The following is a 23,002-nucleotide window of genomic DNA, read 5'->3' on the forward strand; positions in this document are numbered from 1 at the left end:
AAAAAAAAAAAAAAAGAGAGGGGCACCCAGGTGGCTCAGTTGGTTAAGCATCTGCCTTTCGCTCAGGTCATGATCTCAGGGTCCTGGGTTGGAGCCCCGCGTGCATCCAGCTCCCTGCTCAGTGGGAAGTCTGCTTCTCCCTCTCCCTCTGCCTCTCCTCCCCTCCACCCTGCTCTGCTTGTTCTCTCTCGTTCTCTCAAATAAAAATTTTTAAAAACAAACAAAACCCCCCACAGCATTAAACACTTAATTATAGATAGAAAATTGGTTGTTGGGGCGCCTGGGTGGCACAGCGGTTAAGCGTCTGCCTTCAGCTCAGGGCGTGATCCCGGCGTTATGGGATCGAGCCCCACATCNCCTGCTCAGTGGGAAGTCTGCTTCTCCCTCTCCCTCTGCCTCTCCTCCCCTCCACCCTGCTCTGCTTGTTCTCTCTCGTTCTCTCAAATAAAAAATTTTAAAAACAAACAAAACCCCCCACAGCATTAAACACTTAATTATAGATAGAAAATTGGTTGTTAAAGACATTTTATGGATGCCTCCTACTTAAATTTTATTGTCACATTTTCAAAATTTCTCCCATTAAATTATGTTTATATTTTCTTTGTAGATTAATTCATGTATATTTTTTAATTTAGTTGTAAAGAGAGAAGAGAAAGAGGCAAATCACATACTATGAAAGAAATTGGAGGATGATTTTTTGTCATTTCTTAATGTGTGGCTTTTATTTTCCTAGAATTCTTTTGCAGTTTTGCCATACCTATCCATTTACTTCTGTTTAATTTTGTAATATCTGTTAGTACAAAGGAACAGTTGAAGAGGTTGACATTTCATTTGTTCCGCATGATATGGGCTCCCTTTTAACAGGAATATTTTTTCCACATAATAATGAGTTGAGAAGTGGTTCATAAAATATTATAGTTTTGAAAATGTCAGCTTTCTAGTTTTAATGACTTGTTTGGAGTGAACCTTTGGTAATAAAGTCTTCAGAGGCTGTGTAAATAGTTTTATATCCCTGATAATCTCTAAAGACTTAGAATTTAAACTAAGGAATGTATCGCATCTTTCTAGCTTTGAGTTATGAATACATAATGCCTATTTTATATTGAAGAATGCTCAGAGTCTAGTATGTTTTCCACCTGTGGGTAAGATACGAAAATCGTATTGGAATTTAGTACTAAAATTACAAATACCATATGTTTAAAATGTCATTTGTTCTTTGGTTGTGGTTTTGATGGAAAAGGGGGGAAACCAAAGAAAAGAAACTCGCCTCCCCCCAAAAATATTTAAAATTCAAAAATTCATTAATAGGCATTTTCTGGAAGAAAGAGACATGGAACAATTTGTGTCTGAAAACATGTTTACCCTCACAACAAAAGGGAATGCAGACTTAAATAATGTTTTTGGCTATCAGATTTGCAAGATTTTTTTTAATAATAATATTTTTTTATTATGTTAGTCACCATACAATACATCCCTAGTTTTTGATGTAAAGTTCCATGATTCATTACTTGCGTATAACACCTAGTGCACCATGCAATACGTGCCCTCCTTAATACCCATCACCAGCCTATCCCATTGCAAGATTTTCTTTGCTAGTATTCTGTGATAAGCAGGCAAAGAAAATGGCATTGTCATGTATTGGTGGTAAGATAAGGTCACACCCTTCAGCCGATTCTTAGGTTCAGCTAAGCACTCAGTGTCTCCTGACTGCCATAAACTATGTCTGTACTAGTTGCTCAGAAGGATCTAGAAGCTGGGACACCCAATCAGCTAGCAGGACAGCATCAAGTACCATTTAAAAAGGCTTGATCTTGAACTTCAATGAAACTTTATGCATTTTATAATCTCCTCAGGTGCATCTCACCTCAGCATCTGAAGTGATGATCTTGAAATATATCGAGCCAATGAAATCATTCTTAGTTTTTCTCGTATTATTGTATAATTTCTAAATTCTATTTAAAATCTCATAAATTACAAGCCTATAAAAATTAATAATAAAGTGAATACAGATTTTTTTTTTTAGTTGGTCTATAGGATTACTCTTTGGGGTAAGGAAGTTAGGATCATCATGGAAAGAAACTGTGCTTCAGTGATTAAATGGGGAAAGCCATATAACCGTATATTTGCACATTTGGTAAAATTTAGATGCCAGCCCTCTGCTCTTTTGTCAAGTTATGGATAGGTTAGTGCATGCCATTTTTACTTCCTAAAGAGTTTTAAATACACACACACACACACACACACACACGCACAATTTGTTCTCCATCTTCCACTTAGTAGTATGCCCATATTGTGGTTTATCACCCCATCTGCTGATAGTCTTGCCACTCTATTTATTTGTTTCAGAAAATGTAAAACAAATAGGTCTTCAAAGGGTGTGTGGTACTTAAAGGAATATTGAAAAGGAATATATAATTTGAGCTGTACCTTCAACAAAATAATCATAGAAGAAGTATCGAAATAAATGTCCATTGGATTTATTACTGGCTATTTTGTATAAGGTTTGTTTCTTATTCTCCCTACAAATAGGTGGTAGAGAGTTAGTTGACCGAACGGAAATGCCATGTTCTAAAGCAGACTGGTCTTTGGGACTTAGACTATGGTTGTAGTCCCCCTCCACCAGGGACTGTGTTACCTCAGTTTCTCCATCTATAATATGAATGGATTAGATGAGATAATCTCTTAGGTCTTTCTCAACTAAAAAACCCTTAGGACTTAAGTAATTTTTTATGCTAAGATGTGTGATGATCAAACTTCTGAACTGATGATTTTATGTTCTGTCTTTCAGTTTATACCTGTTCAAACTAGGAATAGCACCCCAGATCCAGGATTTGTTGGGAAAAGTAGACTTCACAGGTATTACTCTTTATGATTTTTACATTATCATTTACTAAGAAAAATGTATCAATACTTTTGTTTTCCTTTTGATAGCATTGATTCCCATTTTTCCTCTATTGATCAGAGGAGAAAACGTCACTATCTTGTTTGTATTCAACCAGTTTTCCTTTCCCCTTATTGGTGAAATGAGAAACAGGCTGACTTCTTCCTCAGGTTCTTGTTTAGAAGTGCCCCACCTTCTTGATGAAGACACTTTTTTCTCTTTTTTTTTTTTTTTAAATAATGGCATGGCATTTTTAATTTTCTTTTTTTGTTTGTTTTTAGAGAGTGTGCACATGCAGGGGGGAAGGGCAGAGGGAGAGAGAGAATCTTAAGCAGGCTCCACACCCAGCATGGAGCCTAGTGCGGGGCTTGATCTCATGATCTTGAGATCATGACCTGAGCCAAATCAAGAGTTGGTCCTTAACCGACTGAGCCACCCAGATGCCCCCTTTCATATTCCTTATTCAGAAAAATAAGCCTCACGTTTCTGGGAGAGAGGCCGTGGGGTGAAGACATTTCTTGATGTGAATATATTCATTCCTGCTTCCATCTCTGTGTCTTTCTTTGATGTTGTTTGTTGTTGTTGTTGTTCTTTTTCAGAGGAGGAAATCAGTAATATGAGAAAGGAACTTGAGAAATATGGAATACAAATGCCATCTTTCAGCAAAATAGGTGGTATTCTGGCTAATGAACTGTCAGTGGATGAAGCTGCTTGTGAGTAAAATCAGAGCTTACTATTGACTTGAGACTTACCTACACTTTGTTGATTTTGGTTCCAAGAAAGAGCATATTTAGAAGATACTTTCAGCCCCCTTTCAAAGTTTTTATTGGATGTATTGTAGATGGTTAAGTTGAGCATATGAGAACATGACCATGTAATTGATTTAGACTTTACACATGTACTTGTGCAATGTGAATTAAAAGTTCCATAAATACCTTTATTCACAATACGTCTTTGCTTTTTGCATCATCAGATTTTATTGGTAGAGTACATTGTTGTATTGTCCTTCTCTGTTGCAAGTTAAATTGCCAGTATCATTTGGAAACAAACTGGTACTTTAACAGTGTCCACATCCCCCGTCAGCCCCTGGGCGTTGACATACCTCTTGGTTCATTTTAGCCATTCATAAATTCATAGAGGTCACAGGGCAGATGCTGAGACAGGACCCAAATGAGATGGGCAGGTGGAGAGGTTGTCAGAGGGGTGCTCTGTGAAGTGTCTTGGGGGTCTTCTCTGGCCTTTATAACTGAAAGCCAGAGAAGAAAGTAAAACTGCTTACGTTTACGCAGTGTCCGTGCAACTTTCCATGTTGCCTTTGGCTCATGAAAATCATTTTTTTCCCTCTCTTTTCAGTGCATGCTGCAGTTATAGCCATTAATGAAGCTATTGAAAAAGAAATAGCAGAACAAACCATTAAAACGCTAAGAAACCCAAACGCAGTTTTAACTTTAGTAGATGACAGCCTTGCACAGGAATACCAGAAGGAACTCTGGGAAGCCAAGAAGAGGAAAGAGGAAAATGCAAGACTGAAGGTATTTAATTAGATTCTCAGTCATACAGCTCTGAGTAGCTAGTTTGAAGAAGCCTTGGTGTTAAAAGTGATCATTTTAAATCACCTGGCAGTGATCTCTGTAGCCGTAGGCAGTTGGCTTAGGTGAAATGTGGGGGTAAAAGCAGACCATGCACGATGTAAAGAAAAGAGGTTCCCTTTTATGCTGATTCTTACGGGTTACAAGGATTGAAGGTCATGTTGTAAACTTAGGACTTACCTGGGAAGTGTGGGAGGAATGGCTCAAGATCGTCCCTTGCTGGGCATCGTCTGCAGACCTTGTATTAGCCGAGTGACCTGTTGATTGGTTAACAGAGGTTAATGGTTCGGTGTGGTGAAGTTGAGAGCTGATGTTTTTGAAGTCACTCTCATATTTCGCCTTCCCTCCTCTGCGAGGCAGCCTGACCTTGACTTCTGCCTTCCCGTCTAGCATTACTGAGGACAGCCCTTCTTGGCCATCTTTCTCCTACTTAGGCTCTTGCTGTGTCAGCTTCAGCTCCATTACCAAAACTGCCCACTTGCTCTTACTGCCTTCTCTCACCTGGTGGCTTCTGCCCGCCCCGCCTGCCTGCCTCAGGTTGGCTGCTCAGCGGGCTCCCCTGCTGCTTCGGGGCACAGTCCTCTGCCTCTCAGCGGCTCTGCTCCATCCTCCCTCTGCCTACGGGGATTCTTTAAGGTCTGACCTCAAGTCACTTCTGTCTCTGTCCCTCCTCAGACAAGCTCATCCACTTGCTGAGGAAATCAGCTGTCAGCTTGATACCAGGCCCCTCGAATGCTCCTCCCGACGACTTCTTCTCTCTGTCCCATGGGCCTTGCCCTTCACCAAGTAGGGAGAGTGCTTATTTCTACCCTGCCCTTCTCACACGTGTGCCCATGCTGGTTTGTCTCTGAAATGATTTCCACGATGTTTCAGAACTCAGTCCACGTCCCCCCACCCCCGTATCCTATCCCTCACTGCATTCTGTTGCCTCTTCTTGCCAGACTTACATCTGTCCCACACCTTCTAGTCTTACCACTCTGGCCCCAGCCCTGCCCCCGCCCCCACCATGCCTTGGTGTTTTGCTCACCTTCCTCACAGGTGGCCCTGCTTCCTCCTGTTCTGCCAGCCAACCCCTCTCGGACCTAGAGGTTGCAAAATTAATCTTTACAGATCGGATGTCAGCCCCCGAAAGCTCCCTGGGTTCCCTACTGCCTACTGAGTTAAGTACAGGTCCTTCGGTTGGCATTAAAAAGCCTCTGGAATGCCCACCCAGCTCCCCATCTTTCTGGCTAACCCTGTACACTATGCTGTAGCCCAACGTGCGAAGCTCTCTCACCTTTGTGACCAAATCCTGTGGTCTCCATCCTGCTTCCCACTCTGCCTTTATAATTGCTCTGTTCCTCCAAGCCCTCCTCAATCGTTTTCTCTTTTTCAAGTGTTACTTGAGAGGAGAATATGTAATTCTCCTCTAAAATGTATTCTATGTATATTTGTTATTTATGGTGTCAGTTTTATTAGACTGGATCAAAGGAAATTGCCAACATTCCACTGATTTCCATCTACAAAACGGCGGTATGGTCAAGTGGTCCCACATGATGTTTGCCACGTTAGACAATTGGGCCCTTTTAGAGAGTCGCTGGGGCTGCTGTTCATCTGTGTAATCTTTGCCAGGCGTATCTAACCCTAGTGCCCTGCACAGAGCAAGCACTTTTCAATGCTTATATTGAATTCAAATGAATATAAGTAAAGGCTCTTCTCACTCTTCGCATTTTGCTTTTGAATAGCGAGCTTTGGAAACATTTTATTTAACCTCAGGAATCAGTAAAGACTTTGTTTTGTAGAATAACTGTATTTCAGAAGAAGAAAGAGATGCATATGAAGAACTGCTGACCCAAGCAGAAATCCAAGGCAACATCAATAAAGTCAACAGTAAGTAATGGACTATATGAAGGAAATGGATACTGTCAAGACGCAAATTGTCCTTGTCAGAATCTCACCAAAACTCTCAACTGGTATCCTTGTAAAACTGCCTTATGTGATGAAAATTCCACTCAGTGTCAGTGTTATTCTTAATAGTGGTGCATCGTGTGGCAGTTTTCCACGGCAGTTTTGGGTGATCTTGTCCCCCTGCCCATGCCAAGGATCTCAAAGTGTCTCGAAGCTAGTTTAGCTATCCCTTCCTGTTTTATCGTACGTACAGTGTATGCATGGCGTATTTTGAACCTGTCCCTTATTGGGCTAATATGGAAAGCTATTTAGTAAAAGATTATGACTTAAAGATTGTTATTTCTTGCCCATGATTATGTGACAGTGTTTGACTGGAATCGAAAAGGTATTGTTGACGCTGCTGCTCTTAATTACTTCCCAGTCATTAGTTGCAGTTGGTAAGAATTATTTTCTTACAGCTCGTCTAGTTTTTTGGCAAGTGAGTGAGACTGGATAGGCCAACGAAATTGCACCGTGGCAGGTTCAAATCCCATGTCCCTGAACCTCTATGGAGTCTCACAGTTCAGCTCCTTTCTGTACCCATGTCTGTTGTGTGACTATAAGGAACAGAAAGCTCAGGTAATTAAAACGAGCCTCTGCAAGGTCAGAGAGACTCGTATCTTTATTAGTCTTTTCTCCCTCTCTAATAAAATTTGGTTTTACTTGAGGCAGTAAGGAGTCCTACTTGACATTTATTTCCCCTAGGGCAACCTGAAGAGCCCGTATATACACAAAAACCGAATACCTGAAAGGCCGCTTAGCCCGTTTACTAAAGCCTGTGAACCATCTGTCAAATTTAAACTTGGGAGTATCCGCTAATTACAGCACTCCTAAACTTCGTCTTTGATTCCACCTCATAGATGATCTTTGAATGTTCTGAACACCTTCAAAGAAACTGTAGGTTTTACCCAGAAGTTTGCTGCCAGGTCGCTTGTAGAGACCTACCCAAAGGGTTCAAACACTAATCAAGGAGGCCTTGAGAAAATTGATGTAAATATCTAGGAGTTAACATCTGAGTAGGTTTGAGAATTTCCCTCACACACAAAACTGCTGAGAGCTCCCCAGTAACTTTTTTTAAGGGAACACCTTAACATTGTGGAATGCAAGTTCCTCTTCTTTTATTCTTATTCAATTTTGAACAAATTGGTGATGACACATGAAATACAACTCAAAGTTTCTCTTCCTGCTCTATTTGAAAGCTGAGAATTTCATGACGCTTGACAGAGACGAATTGCAGGAAGAAATTAATATTGCCAGCAAGACAGCTGAGGTCCATATACTTGGTGAAGAAACGATTCCGTAGCCTTCTGCCATCCTTTATTTTTGAAAAGTTTATAACCACTAACACAGGTTTATAACCACTAACACAGGTTTCTTCTTCATTTTAAACAAAATGCCTTGTATAAATGTTTAAATACTCACTGACATAATTTCCTGGCCACAGATTTAATGCCACGTTGCTTATACATTTTTATTTTTTTTTTAAAGATTTTTTATTTATTTGACAGAGATAGAGACAGCCAGCGAGAGAGGGAACACAAGCAGGGGGAGTGGGAGAGGAAGAAGCAGGCTCATAGCAGAAGAGCCTGATGTGGGGCTCGATCCCATAACGCCGGGATCACGCCCTGAGCCGAAGGCGGACGCTTAACCGCTGTGCCACCCAGGCGCCCCGCTTATACATTTTTAAATAAAAGGCATGAGAGGATTTGCACTAATGCATGACCAGCTTAAATTATGAAGGGCATTGCCATGTTCAGTGGCTTTAACTGTGGAGAACATGATGATTCTGAAGTTTTTTTCTCTCCATCTGAAAATTTATAGTTGAGTAGAACTCAGAGGAGTCTTGAAAAAACCCTCAAGTATATTTTAATCAGTGACATGACAGTAAGACAGCTGTATGCTTTAAAATATACGAGTATAGCTACTTGACAAGCTTTTTCTCTGCCCTGTAGGTTATTATACTAAAATGTTAAGGTGTCTGTGTGCATAATAGCTAGAGAAGTGACATAAGGGACAGCTTTGACAGCAGTGTCACTGGATCTGTCGGTGGAGGCTGCAGCTTTGTCTGACCTGCAGTCATTTAACTTTGGGTTTGGCCCATGCATTCCATTCATTACAAGACATATTCTGTTAAGATCAGGGCTGGAAGATTGGTTAAATGCAGAGTATAAAAGAGTGGGAGAGCTCACTTTATTTATTTGTTTGTTTTTTAGAAGAAATCATTCATAAAGAGTGTCTTAAGGGTATGATTTTCTGGTACTCTCTTACCATCCAGTGGTGCAAACTCACATAATGGAGTTTTCAGAGGGGAAGCAGGATCCTATCCAAAATAATGACAGACACAGCTGAGAGGCTGTGGGTGACTTTCACAGAACAGCAGAGACACGAATGTCCACTGACCAACCTTTCTGGGATTTTTTTTTTGTTGGATATATCAATTCTTAGAAAAATAGGTTTGAGTTCTTAAGAGTCCTTTAGAATACATTGAAGTTTTTTGTGGGAGTAACTAAGAGGATTGCATTGGCTGTAAGTATTTCCTGCTGTTGAATGATGTGTCTCGAGAGAAAGGTTATGGAGGGGGTAGCTCCTTGTGAATGAGTTACAGAAGGTAAATTGTCATCTGTTAAAAGGGTTAGAGTAATCTTAGCTGCAATCTAGTCATGTATTAGGGAGACAAACTAATCCTTGAAAAGCTCTAGAAATCTGTGGGTCTGTGTTATTTCTGCTATCCTGAAACTTTTTTTTTTAAGATTTTATCTGTTTAGAAAGAGAGCACAAGTGGGGTAAGGGCAGAGGGAGAGGGAGAGAGGGAATCCCAAGTAGGCACCACACCCAGAGGACAGAGCCTGACACAGGGCTCAGTCCCACGACCCTGAGATCATGACCTGAGCCGAAATCAAAAGTTAGATGCTGAATGACTTAGCCATCCAGGAGCCCCCGAAACCTTCTTTACGGAGCAAAATGCTGCTGTTTCTGTCCAGTCTGCTCTTCCCTGCTGGCAGAGTCGATCGCTCATTCTCCCAGTTGATCAGCAGTTCTCTTCCTGTTTTCTGAAAACTCTGAGAAATCTACTGTTTCAGGCACCCTCAGTTTGGTTATTAAAATTCAGGTTTTGGGCAGCCCTCTGGGGTCTGTTCCCTTTTGGGAGCTTTGTACTCTATCATTCAATAAACTTTACTATCGCTCAATAAACCTTGCTTTTTGCCCCTCTCAAGAAATAAGTAAATAAGTAACTAAATAAAATACAATTCAGGTCTTCATAATCTGAACATTGCAACTGGTAAAGATCTCACGCAACTTACGATCTGATCGGATTATGTAAGCCAACACATTTCTGTGGTCCGGGTTTTTGTTTTTTTAAGGTGAAGTGATACTGGCACAGACTTATTTAATCATAGGAATTTTGGTTATAATATTTTTTAAAAAACACATCTGAAATGATTTTTTCTTAAAAATCATACTTCACAGAACACAAGATAGGAGGGAGAATGTTCTGAGAAAAATACCATCAAGGGGTGCCTGGGTGGTTCAGTTGGTTAAGTGACTGCCTGCGGCTCAGGTCATGATCCCAGGGTCCTGGTATCGAGCCCCACATCGGGCTCCTTGCTCAGCAGGGAGTCTGCTTCTCCCTCTCTTTCTGCACCCCCCACTCATGCTCTCTCTGTCTCTTTCTCTCAAATCAATAAATAAAATCTTTTTTAAAAAAAAGAGAGAGAGAGAGCAAGAAAAATCCCATCAGCATCAAGCAGCACTGACTCCCAGTGCTAACTGTAGGTTTCCAGGGGTGCGGCTTCAGAGGGAGGATACAGCAGTGGGGCAAGTCTGGCTTTGGGCGTTCACATAGCTTCAGTCTCCTTGCAGAGGCAGCACTAATACACAAGGAACATTCAAGAACAATGCTTCTGGGATCTTTATGGCCCAGCTCTAAATACTGTGGGGTTCCCCAAGGTGTGAAATCCTCAACTAGAACCTTGAGGGCAGAACAGAGCTGATCCTGAAGGGCAAGGTTTTGTAGGGAAGTCATCTCATAACTCCAGCTCTGTCAATGCTGAGGCCCTTTTAGCGACTTTCTCCAAGGACTGCCCTGACCTCCAGTTACTTAGCTACCATCTTCAAGTTTTTGCCTGCCCTCCAGCTGCAGCTTTTCAGAGTTCATGGAAAGGGACTGCTTCGATTCTAGTCCTTGGAAAGATGGGATGCTTGGGGCAAACAGTAGTAGAAAAAGTGGATGTTCTGACGGACTGTGACACCCCCAATCCCCACTCAGGGCTGGCTGCCGTGGACCACATCAATGCTGTCATTCGGGAAGGTGACCCCGAGAATACGCTGCTTGCACTGAAGAGACCGGAGGCCCAGCTGCCTGCTGTTTACCCCTTTGCTGCTGTGATGTATCAGAATGAACTTTTCAACCTCCAGAAACAGAATGCCATGGTAAGTCTGAGGGGACCCCAACTACGAATATGTCAATTCGGAGTCAGAGCTATGAGGAATGCTGTTTAGGAAAGGTGAACGGGGTGCAGATCTTTAACTTGTACTAGTCCCTGTTCCCCTGGCCCCCCTGTACCACGTCCTTGGCTGCCTTCCTCTCTAGCTCCTGCTTTTCATCTCCATAAACAGTCTGTGTAGTTAGGAAGTGCAGGCAGCATTCTACACAAATACACATTGCAAACAAGTTGTTCTTATTATCTTATTCTCTGACTTTTGAAGCACTTTGGATAATTTTTTAACTGTACTGAAATTTTTAAAAAATCTGTCATGTTTTTTAATACAGAATAATTAGCTATGAGTCTGCATTTCTAGAAATGAAGAACATCAGGACCATGACTTTTAATTTTTGTAAATTGCTGCTTAATACACAAATGGTATTAAACAGTAATATACAAGGTTACAGTAATTTAAACCATGTGTACTGGTACAGGATTAACCCAAACAATGGAACAGAATAAAAAGCCCTGGAAGCAGAGCCAAGAATTAAATATATGAGAGTGCTAGTATTTCAAAAAGGTAAAGAAAAGAATGAAATCCTTACAAGCATTTAACCATTTGAAAAAGAAAACATGACCTCACTACACATATCAGAATAATGTCCCAACATAAAAAGTTGAACGTAAAAAGTAACTTAAAAAATTGAGGGGCGCCTGGGTGGCACAGCGGTTAAGCGTCTGCCTTCGGCTCAGGGCGTGATCCCAGCGTTATGGGATCGAGCCCCACATCAGGCTCCTCCGTTATGAGCCTGCTTCTTCCTCTCCCTCCCCCTGCTTGTGTTCCCTCTCTCGCTGGCTGTCTCTCTCTCTCTGTCGAATAAATAAATCTTAAAAAAAAAAAAAAATTGAAGTTCTAAGGAAATGTAGAAGAATGTTGGGTCTTAAAAATGGGGAAACGGCACTGTTCCATGAAAGAGAGGGAGGAAGGGAGGCCAAAAGCATGAAGAGCCAATTCACAAAAATCGGCATACACGATGACAGACACAGAGCAAAAGTGTTCAAACTCAATCAAAAGTAAATGTAAATTCAAATACAGTTATTTTGGGAAATCAGATTGGTAGCACTGGGAGAGCTAGCATAGTGTAGGCATAAATTTGGGGCAGCGGGCACAGCCTGCACAGCCAATGGACGCATGAATGTTCCACCCTTTCTGGAGGATGGTCTCAGTAACGTGAACGCAGGTCTTTCACCCATTATCCTGACAGCTATAGTGCTAAGAAAAGAGCCTAAAGAATATGAATCAAAAGGTTGTATTCACGGGGATTGTTTCACAACATGTTCTGTAATACTGAGAAGCCAGAAACAAACCACGTGTTTAACAACAGATTGCCCCCGCTAATATCAAGTGGGAAAAAATGAGATTAAAATGTCATTATCTAGAGGGGTTTTCATAATATGAAAATCCTGTTGAAAAAAACCTCTGCAAATGTTTGGATGAATTAAGAATAAATAAATGGATATACACTAAAGGGCTTGGGTGGGAAGATTTGTTTTCTTATTCTTGCTTACCAAGACTTCTTGTTCTCTAAATAGAAAGATATTATTTTGTAATAAAAGGAGGTCATTTTCGGGAATTGCACTTAAGTTCTTTCATTAATAGTTTCTCCTGCACCACCAGCTTTGAAGCCCAAGGCTACTCACGCTCTAGCCCAGCCATTCACCCCTAACTGGTCAATGGTCACCTAAGGTTGTCCAGCCCCGCTGCTGCTCTGATTTTCCTTATCCTTGTTGCTGAATACCATGTGAGATATTTGTGGACAATTACCAGAAGGGGTAGTGGAGGTGGACCTCAGTGTTTCCATCCTGCTTTTTTACTTGTAATTTTACACCTTCTTTATGTGTTAAACTTGTAATTCATACAAGAAACTTGGATAAAATTTGCTTACATGCTCCCTATGATAACCCCTTCTTCCCATTTGCTTTGGAAGGTAGAATTATACCTTGTTACTCTAAAATCCATTGCTGTGGGATACCTGTGGAGATCCAGAAACTATAATGCATTTTAATATAACTATTACATTGTATATATTAAATACAGAAAATATCCTAAATGTAAATACAGTTATCAGCACTTTTTTTTCTTTCATTTTATGCTCCCTCTGTGTTCCTTCAATATAATGGAAGAAATAACCCTTTTGAAGGTAGCCTGAGTCAGTATAAAATGGTTAAATGGAAGAGAACATTGAAGCGGGAAGGTGTTCGAAAGTCTCGGTTGTGGTTTTTTAAATTTGATTTGACGATAGTTGACACACAACTGTGCATTGCTTTCAGGTATACAAGATAGTCACTTGGCAAGTTTATACTTAAGCTATGCTCACTGCAAGTGTAGCCACCATGAGATGTATTTTTTAAAAATAAGCCAAATCCAGAATTATAAATCATAACTTGTTTTACTGTAAGATTGACTGTTTTAAAATTTCTACCCCATTATTGGGGTACCTGGGTGGCTCAGTCAGTGGAGCATCCGACTTGTGATTTCTGCTCAGGTCCTGATCTCATGGATTATGAGATCAAGCCCCACATCGGGCTCCATGCTCATCGCAGAGTCTGCTTAGAGATTGTCTCCCTCTGCTCCTGCCCCCACTCACTCACTCTTGCTCTAAAATAAATCTTTAAAAAGAAAAGAAAAGAAAAATTATACCCATTTATTTAAAAGTGACTCGGATTAACTTTTTTGGGACTAGAATTGATATTCTTAGCTTAATGATTTTGGTTTACTTTTCTAGGGTTATAACTTGTAGGTAAAATTCTCCCCTCTTTTCCTTACCCTTAATTTAAACTGAAAATCGCTCCTGAAAGTCTTGACCTTACACTCTCACACAGTGACAGTATTATCTAATCCTTCACTTAATTATTTGGTCAGTCTGAGCCTGTAAGCAGCTCATATAACCAGTGTTGGGAATCAGCTAGGGGAATGCAGATGTTTGAGGAATCAGAACCGTTGGTTGTCATTAACTCTGTCCCTAAAATGATCAGCTAAGAAAAACCCGGAACCCACTCACCTGTTCATTTAAACCAGTGAAAAGCAGGTGGCCATTGAGCCTTCTTTCTCCTGGGTTCTCAAAACCTTTAACTTTTCTTTGTTCTTGAAATACACATTCTAAAACCCCATCACATACATGAGGCACGTACTTTGGAAAACTCGTATTGTATATATCTTCCCACAGAACTACTTGGCCCATGAGGAGCTCTTGATTGCAGTGGAAATGCTGTCTGCTGTTGCTTTACTAAACCAGGCCTTGGGAAACAATGATCTTGTGTCTGTGCAGAATCAACTCAGAAGCCCAACGATAGGCCTCAACAATCTGGATGAATCGTATGTAGAACGGTAAGGGAACATCTTCCAGGCCTCCTTTTAATACAGGAATGTGTGTTCGGCAGATCTCGCAAGTGAAAGATTTGCTCTTTGCTGAAGAAATCCATATGTCTGTACTCAATTCCTCAAAAGCTAGTCTACTTTTTTTTTTTTTTTTGTTAAAGAGTTTATTTATTTATTTGACAGAGATAGAGACAGCCAGCGAGAGAGGGAACACAAGCAGGGGGAGTGGGAGAGGAAGAAGCAGGCTCATAGCAAAGGAGCCTGATGTGGGGCTCGATCCCGTAACGCCGGGATCACGCCCTGAGCCGAAGGCAGACGCTCAACCGCTGTGCCACCCAGGCGCCCCAAAAGCTAGTCTACTTTAACAGTCCTTCTAATAGGAGTCCTTTTTTACGGTATTTCTTTTAGGGGGAGAAGGAATCTAAAAATGAGTGTGTTGTGACAATTACTGACTGACTTTGTCATTACCAAAAATGATGTGATAGGCTAAAAAATAAAAGAGCTATTAAACACATAACTTCCCTTGGGCTTTTTTTTTTTTTTTGAGACCACTGAATGTAGAAGAGTTGGAAGAAACTTTAATAATGATCCAGTCCAGTTATTTTCTTTTACTGATGAGGAAACTAAACTTGGATTTATGGACCTACAGTTGGGCAACTGAACCCCAAACCCCATTGTTTTGATTGGTAAACCCAAGGGATCCTGAGACAAGAGTGGATCATGGTAGTGGGTGACAGGGCAGTGGGTGACAGTCTCAATTAGTATCTTCCATATCATGTTTCTGAAATATGCTACCAGATGGTACACTTGATAGTATAAAACACTACAGCCGCTCTAGAGAGAAAATTAAGGGGCCAGAATAAGGAGTCCATTAGAGATTCAGTAAGACAAAAGCCCCAGTTAAAAGGAGTGATTTTCAAGTCAAGCAGAGAAAGACAATTATCATATGATTTCTCTCCATCTATGGAACATAAGAACTAGGATGATCGGTAGGGGAAGAAAGGGATAAAGAAAGGGGGGGTAATCAGAAGGGGGAATGAAACATGAGAGACTATGGTCTATGAGAAACAAACTGAAGACTTCAGAGGGGAGGGGGTGGGGGAATGGGATAGACTGGTGATGGGTAGTAAGGAGGGCACGTATTGCATGGTGCACTGGGTGTTATACGCAACTAATGAAGCATCGAACTTTACATCGGAATCCGGGGATGTACTGTATGGTGATTAACATAATATAATAAAAAAAAAAAAAAGGAGTGATTTTCGCAGCCTGGATTCTTGTTAACCACTAGGAGGCGATGTCTGCACAGATCCTGACAAAGGCTCTTCTCAGATATGGATTCTAGCCGAACTGCTTAAATAGAGGCTGGGTCATTCTCTTGGATCATGTACAGTTGTACAAGAAAATGTAGAAGGCTTCAGATTTTTTAAAAATGCTTGACCACTTGTCTGTGTGGAGAATGGCCCCAGAGTAGTAGGACAGTGGATTTTCTTTTTGAGTCTTCTTGGAGAAACAGATGTTCTTGTTCTGCTTAAATTTGGCCACCTGACGAATACATAACTCCTGAGTCTGTCCGCAGGGTAATTTATTTCTCCCTCCACTGTTTGTAATGGCACCATTCTCTTCCCCAGGCTTAGAAACCTCAAGTTCTACTTGTTTTCTGCTGCCGGCACCCTTGTGCCGTGAACACCCTCACATTTCTTCTCCCCATCAGCAGCCGGGCTGTGTGTGTAACACCTCTGCAAAATGTTGCCATTTCCCAGCAACCAGCTCACTGGACTTATCACCTTTGCTTCTGTAATAACTTCCAAGTTAGTCCTCCTGTGTCTTGAATGTCCTCTCTCTTTCTCACCTAACCAGACTTGGCTGCTGGCCCTCAGTGCTTGAGTGGAAGACAGCCGGTGAGCTGGTCACTTCCTTACGAAGCTTACAGCCCAGTGGGGCTCTAGGGGGACACCTTGGTGAGGTAACTGTCACGACTGTCCCACAGATTTTGCATCCTGGCCACTGCCCTCTAAATAACCGTACTGTCTCCCATCAGATCACTAATTTTGATTACCAAAATTCCTCCCTTTCTGCCCCCAATTTGCACATAACCCATCAAGGAAATGGTCTCACACCCCATTTGAGAACCACTTTTACAGCCTCAGAGTTCAAGTATTCTATATGGGAAACTTGAAAAAAATTGTTCATTTTAATCATGTTTTTATTTTTTTTATTTTTTTTAAAGATTTTATTTATTTATTTGACAGAGAGAGAGACAGCCAGCGAGAGAGGGAACACAAGCAGGCGGAGTGGGAGAGGAAGAAGCAGGCTCCCAGCAAGGAGCCTGATGTGGGGCTCGATCCCATAACGCCGGGATCATGCCCTGAGCTGAAGGCAGACGCTCAACCACTGTGCCACCCAGGCGCCCCTTAATCATGTTTTTAGAGTTTGACCTATGCACTTCCTGGGTCAGCTGAATGACCAATACCAACATGAGATTTCAGGGTCCCTTTGGTACCAGGCTGACTGCTGATCGGCCCCAAGTGATCTTCCACAGCCTCAGCACTTTACCTTCATGGTCTGCTTTTTAACCTGGTTCTTGGAAGCCCAAGTTTGCAGGTTTTCAAGTTGAAGACGGGGGGCTCCATCTGGGCCTCTCCCCACGGTTGTCCAAGTTCTTCATAGCACCAGGGGTTGGGCAGGGCCACCTTGATGAAGTCATACAAAGTGTCTGTCTGTTTCCCATGGCTTCCACCCTGGGCCTGTGGTTCCCCAGAAAGACTCTTCTAATTCTCACAAAAGTGGTGTAGAGTTCGTATTGGCTCTAGGCATCTGCTGTCCCAGATTAATTATTCCAAAATGGAGCTCTGGTTACAATGCTCTCCATTTGACTGTTCCTTGTTCTCATCTGAAATAAGAACAGACTCCTCTCTCTAAGCGTGTTGTTCTGACCTTGGCTCCAGCTCTCCTTGTGCCTCGAGCTTCCATCAGGCTGGTTGCAAACACACTGTGTGTTTTCTGGCCCGTCTGCTGCTGTGCGTGCTCCCCTCACCGCCAGGAATGGGTGCCTGGCACCTCTCCTGGCACGCTCCTGGAGCTGCCTACCACAGATGAGACTTCCACAGATTATTTCCATGCTTCTCCCCACCCCAGCTAGTGTCATCTCTCCTGACAACTAGTGTGATGTGGTTAAAGGAATACAGATAGCATCAGGGCCAAAAATATCGGAGTCTGACTTTGGACAGTCTTTTCTCTTCATCTGTAAAGCGCAAAAACACCTCACCTACTCTGCATGTTCTCAAAGCTTCAGAAGGCTGTTAGAAATGCGATGTTACTGCTCTGCCCACAGCCGCCAGTGAGGAGGGCTCTGAGAGGCGTGGAGGGGCAGGACTGCACCTCTCTGCAAGGGTGAACTGCAGGTGTTTTCTATGGCTGATGCCTTAGTACCAGAGACTAATGCTCACATGGAAAAGCCTTACAGCTCTGTTGTGTTACTCCTAAAATCTCTTCCCTTTGGCTACTGTTTGTTTGTGTCTAAAGAAATGGTGGGTGAGGATGGGGTTTTTCCTGTGTTCGTCCTTAAGCTTTCTCATTTTACTCCCATTGGATCATCATTTAGATGTTAAGCATGTGAAATGCCCATAAGGATTTTGCACCTGCTTACAGAATGATCACTGTCCAAAAGGGATGCTAAGGAGTGCAAGTTGACGTTTTGTTATTGTTAGTCAATATTACTGTTCATGTATTACTAGTGTAACAGAGTGTTTCTTGGGCTTCTAAATTTTGGTTAGGGGAAAATCTCAAACGTGACTGTTAGCTGCTTTCAGGCCTGAATTTGATGATGCCTCATTCAGCCTCAGATAAAGGATCATCGCCACCACTTCCTATTCTGAATGGTGTTTTTCCCTCTCAAGCTACCTTCTATAGAAGGCACCCAAGTGCTGCCTTAAAGCTTGCAGAATTTTGAGAAAATCGGTCACAACCAGGAAAGCAGTTGTAAACTCAATGTGCTGTTCCTTTTTCTAAACTCTGCTGTTAACAATCCAAAGGTGCTATTCAGAAGTCAAAATGCATAGGGGATACCTAGAGGATTGGTCTTTATTGGTCTTTATTTCCCTGGTGTAACGCAAAAGCAAACTAAACTATTGAGTTTCTCTACTTGGGGCTAGGACAGCTCATGTTAGCTTATGCTGGTAACATTGGCTCTGTGATTTTTAAATGGGAAAATCGACTATTGAGAAATGGGTTTCTTAGTACCCTATCAAGAGGGAAATTTTTTTTTAAGATCTTATTTATTTGAGAGTGAGCAAGAGAGAGAGAGGGAGGGAGAGAGGGAGGAAGAGAGAGAAAGCACCAGCCAGGGGAGGGGCAGAGAAGCAGACTCCCCGCTGAGCAGGAAGCCCGATGCAGGACTTGATCCCAGGACCCTGAGATCATGACCAGAGCTGAAGGAAAACGCTTAACTGACTGAGCCACCCAGGCGCCCAAGATGGACAGTTTTTTCCCCTAAAATCTCCCCAAACAAAACAAGTTATTGAAGTGGTTGAGCAAGCTCTCTTTGCCAGAGGGTTGTGCTTAGTGAGGAGGGTCAAGGGTCAGCAATGAGGGGCAAGAATGCCATAGCTGTGAGCGGAGGGAGGTTTCTGAGGAGGTTTCTGAGTAGCTGCTGGGAAGCCTTAGGAGAAATGGACAGATGAGGAGGGACTGGACAGTATTCTCATTCAACTCATGTCCCTAGTCTTCAAGAAAACATACATTGAAGGTGTGTGTCACTCAGCGAGGCTTCTGGAACTGCATTTGTATTTTATTTGATTCCTCGCCGGGCCTATTAGGCCTTTAGGTAACCCAGCTGGGTTAAGGTTACAGGGGTAGAGGGTTCTAGAGCTCAGATTTTGAAAGGAACAGGAAAAATAATAAAAAGAAATCTTGATGCAAAGGTTGAGAACCATGGTGGTTCTAAATTTTACCACATAAAAATTATCTGAAGCCTGAGCAGAGAAAAAACATATGAAAGGAGGGAAAATGAGAAACTGAGGGGGAAAAAAGTGATTTCACAGAGTTGAGAACTTACGGGTCTTTTTTTCTTTTCTTTTTTTTTTCTTTTTTTTTTCTTTTTTTGCTTTTTGCTTGAGCTAGATATGAGGTTGGATTTTGAGGCACTTTCGTTAAACAGTATTTGTTCATCCAGTATCTTTAAGAAAAAACACCATTAATGTAAGTGAGCTTGCTGTGCGTTCACAAAACTGCACAAGACAATTTCATGTGCCTTATCTACTTTGATTCTCCTAACAGCTACTTTTGGCCACGTGCCAAATTTAAGACGCACACGATGAACAAAGAATGAATGTCTCTGAGGAGTATAATGATTGTTTTCCCTTCCACAGTTACACAAATGCACTACTCGCCTTTAAACTGGAAGCCTTATCCCAAGGGCAAGATAGCTTAAGCTGGAATGAAATTCAGAATTGCATTGATATGGTTAATACTGAAATTCAAGAAGAAAATGACCGTAAGTACAGAACATTTTCCTTGTCTTAGTATAACGAGAGAAGAAGGTGTCTGGACAGCTTAGTTCCCTAAATCAGGGCTGCAGATTTTTGCTCATGGGGCTTATGAGAGCACACTCCCCTGATAGACATGTATATATTTATAGGTAAGGTTTATGCCTATAATTCTGTACCAACATATTACATACATTACAAAACAGGCATAAAAAGACATGAAAGGTTAGAACAAAAATGTGTAAATAAAAGTCCTCATGTCTTCTTATTTATTCATACTTCGGAGATGAATGCTCTAACTCAGCTTTTTAGCTCTCAACTTTATTTTGACCTTTCATTTGGGCTTTTTTTTTTTTTAATAAAACATATGTTCCTGCCCTAGGAAAAAATTGGAATGCAAACTAACTTTTGCTTTAGGATCACAAATCATGATGATTCACTGTGTATCTAGAAATCATGAACTACCTGTGTGAACGTGGACAGTCCCAGGAGGACAGGCCCTGAAACGTGCACTCTTGAATGCCAGCTTGCCTCCTTATCATTTGCCTCTTGCTTAGAAAAACAGCAAAACATGGGGAGCTCTGTAACTCAGCAATCAGTGTAGCCATTGCTTTTCTGTAGCCTGAACTATCAAATTCAAGTGTCCAGCGGTCTTTCCCATCATGAACACAAACCAGCACCATCATTCTTGGCTTTGTCTGAGCTGTTCTATTTGTTGGCAGCATTTAGATTAAGATGGCTGATGTCACTGACCTCCCCTCCGTCCTCCAGCTTTGACCTGTTTTTCTAACTTGTCCTAAGCTTGCTCACAGAGTAGGCAGATACTTCTTTCACAAGCTTAGGCTGTTCTGGTGTGTTTTGGTGAGGTCTTAGGTCTGGACTTCTAAGCAGCATCTAACTTCGGGAGAGTAAAATGACTCGGAATAAAACAGGACTTTGTTACTTGATTGCATTTGCATAACTTTCTTTGCTTTCTTGACTGTTGCCTGTGAGCCCTGTGCCCAACATCAAGGCAGGGTTTCTTTTGTTGTAGCTGTTGTTGTTGTTAAACACCTCTTTCTAAGTCCCTAATAGATAACAGGTGTTCAGATATGCTGCCCCGACACCCAGTTCACAGATGTACCACTGTTACACTGATCCCTGGACAATTTCTTCATTGTGTCCTTTTTAAGTTGTTTAAATCTCCAGTTCCTCTTCTCTGACCACACAGCTCGATGCTGCCCCGGCACGTCCTTGGAGGGAGGCATCGCAGGAATCCCTGCAATCAGATGCTTTGCACACAGCCCACTTAGCTCTTCCCTGACACATCGCCTCGGCTGCTGGTGGTTCTCACCAGATGTTAGTCAAGAGGAAAGCACTAATTTGAGCAGATGTTCAGCATTATCTGGTCTGGGGGGTGTGTTGCAAGGCTCAGGCCCCAGCCCCCTGCCCCCCTGCCCTGCTACTTGACCCCCAGCTGCCCACCCTTGAGTTGCCTGCACTGGCAGTTTGGGTGCTCTGGTTGGTGCAACTCAAGGGGAGGACTCCTCTGTTTGGATAAGCAAAACAAAGAATCAGGTCCCATGTTTCTTTTCTAATTTTTCCCTAGTTCTTTCCGGCAATACCCTGTCCCGGTCTGCTTCGGTGATTTCTACATGGTCTGCTACTATGGCAAAGGTGTGTTAGTTCTCAGTGCTAAATGTTTGTCTTTTTACTCTCGTTCTTTTTTTTTTTCCTTTAAGATTTATTTATTTATTTGAGAGAGCAAGAGTGCTAGCAGGGGGAGGGTAGAGGGAGAGGGAGAATCTCAAGCAGACTCCCCGCTGAGTGTGGAGCCCCACGTGGGGCTCAGTCTCACAACCCTGAGATCGTGAGGAGCTGAAACCAAGAGTCAGACACTTAACCAGCTGAGCCACCCAGGCTCCCCTTTAATCTCATTCTTAACATTGATTAAAAAGCTGGGTGAAGGATGCCATTTTGTCCCAGACTATCAAATAAAGCTTTAATTTTTTTCAGGAAAAGAAAAACAAGTAATATTTATATAACTTAAAAAAAATAATATTTTTGTAGGTGGATATTATTTTTAAGCAAAAATATCTTTGGATTGATAAGGCGTTTATCTCTCTAGGCAACTGCAGTACTGCTATTTTCCATGGGCCGTATCACATGGCCACTAGCACATTTCTTCTGCTTATCATGTTATGAAGGGCACATGCCATAACCACAGCAGTTATTTCAGAGACTTCCTTATCATATTTCCTTTCTAGAATTTGTAGAATTCACTGCAGAATATTTAATATCTCTGTGCTTTGGTTTGTTATGTCAAAATGAGGTATTTTCAAAGTTCTTGAAGTATTGAGTTTGATATCCTATGTTTAAGTAATTTCTTTAAAAGCTACATAAAATAATATGCTATTATGAACTGGCATAAATTGCACAATATAGTAATTAAATCATCTGAAAGAGCTAAGGATTTTTCATGGACATTTTGAAAGCGCATTACCCTTCCCACCCCACCCCTGTCACACACTTCAAGGTCTAATCTTTTGTCTGAACTGTGATGTGGATAAGGATATAGAGCTAATGAGACATGATAAATGTGGAAGGAGAGTTTAATGGAGAGGGTGCTAAGTACCTTTCCTCAGACTTGGATGCTCTGTTCATTTCTTACTGGAAACTTTACTTTTCCCAGTAGAGCCATAGAGGAGCTTCATTTTAACTATGTTGCCCAGACAAGGTAGTTTTCTTTCTTTGAATTTTTGCTTTTTTAATTTGGTAGGTACCCTTCTTTGTAGGTTACCTCATCTGGTGTCTCAAATAAACAATCTGTAAGAGAGTGCCCACTCTTTCATTTGACTAGAACATTATAGTCTCCTATGATGGTTTAAAAAAGCGGGTCATGCATCTATATGCTGCCTGCAAGAGACTCATTTCCGACCTATACACACCTGCACTTTTGAGGATATGGAGAACCATTTATCATGCTAATGGACATCAAAATAAAGCTGGTTTTGCAATCCTTATATCAGACTAACTAGATTTTAAACCAAAACTGTAGCAAGAGATGAAGAAGGGCACTGTATCATATTAAAGGGGTCTATCCAACAAGAAGATCTAATAATTATAAATATTTATGCCCCCAGCATGGGAGCACCCAAATATATAAGTCAATGACACACATAAAGAAACACATTGATAATAATACAATAATAGTAGGGGGCTTTAACATCCCACTTATAGCAGCGGACAGATTGTCTAAGCAGGAAATCAACAAGGAAACAATGGCTTTGAGTGACACACTGGACCATATGGACTTAAGAGATATATTCAGAATATTT

At 41.6% G+C, this 23,002-nt stretch overlaps 1 protein-coding gene across 5 annotated transcripts in view; it reads left to right on the forward strand.

Moving 5' to 3' along the window:
- Positions 1 to 23,002, forward strand: part of IQGAP2 (IQ motif containing GTPase activating protein 2) — a 283,284-nt gene that overhangs the window by 164,501 nt on the left and 95,781 nt on the right. For all 5 annotated transcript variants that reach the window (XM_034656385.1, XM_019806525.2, XM_002925818.4 and 2 more), the window contains 7 exons: positions 2,789 to 2,856; positions 3,481 to 3,594; positions 4,235 to 4,413; positions 6,252 to 6,339; positions 10,664 to 10,827; positions 14,048 to 14,208; positions 19,569 to 19,693. In XM_034656385.1, the coding sequence (XP_034512276.1) occupies positions 2,789 to 2,856; positions 3,481 to 3,594; positions 4,235 to 4,413; positions 6,252 to 6,339; positions 10,664 to 10,827; positions 14,048 to 14,208; positions 19,569 to 19,693 (899 nt within the window). The remainder of the gene's footprint in view (positions 1 to 2,788; positions 2,857 to 3,480; positions 3,595 to 4,234; positions 4,414 to 6,251; positions 6,340 to 10,663; positions 10,828 to 14,047; positions 14,209 to 19,568; positions 19,694 to 23,002) is intronic.

Source organism: Ailuropoda melanoleuca, chromosome 3 (genome assembly GCF_002007445.2).
Source record: "Ailuropoda melanoleuca isolate Jingjing chromosome 3, ASM200744v2, whole genome shotgun sequence".
Classification (NCBI taxonomy): Eukaryota; Metazoa; Chordata; class Mammalia; order Carnivora; family Ursidae; genus Ailuropoda; species Ailuropoda melanoleuca.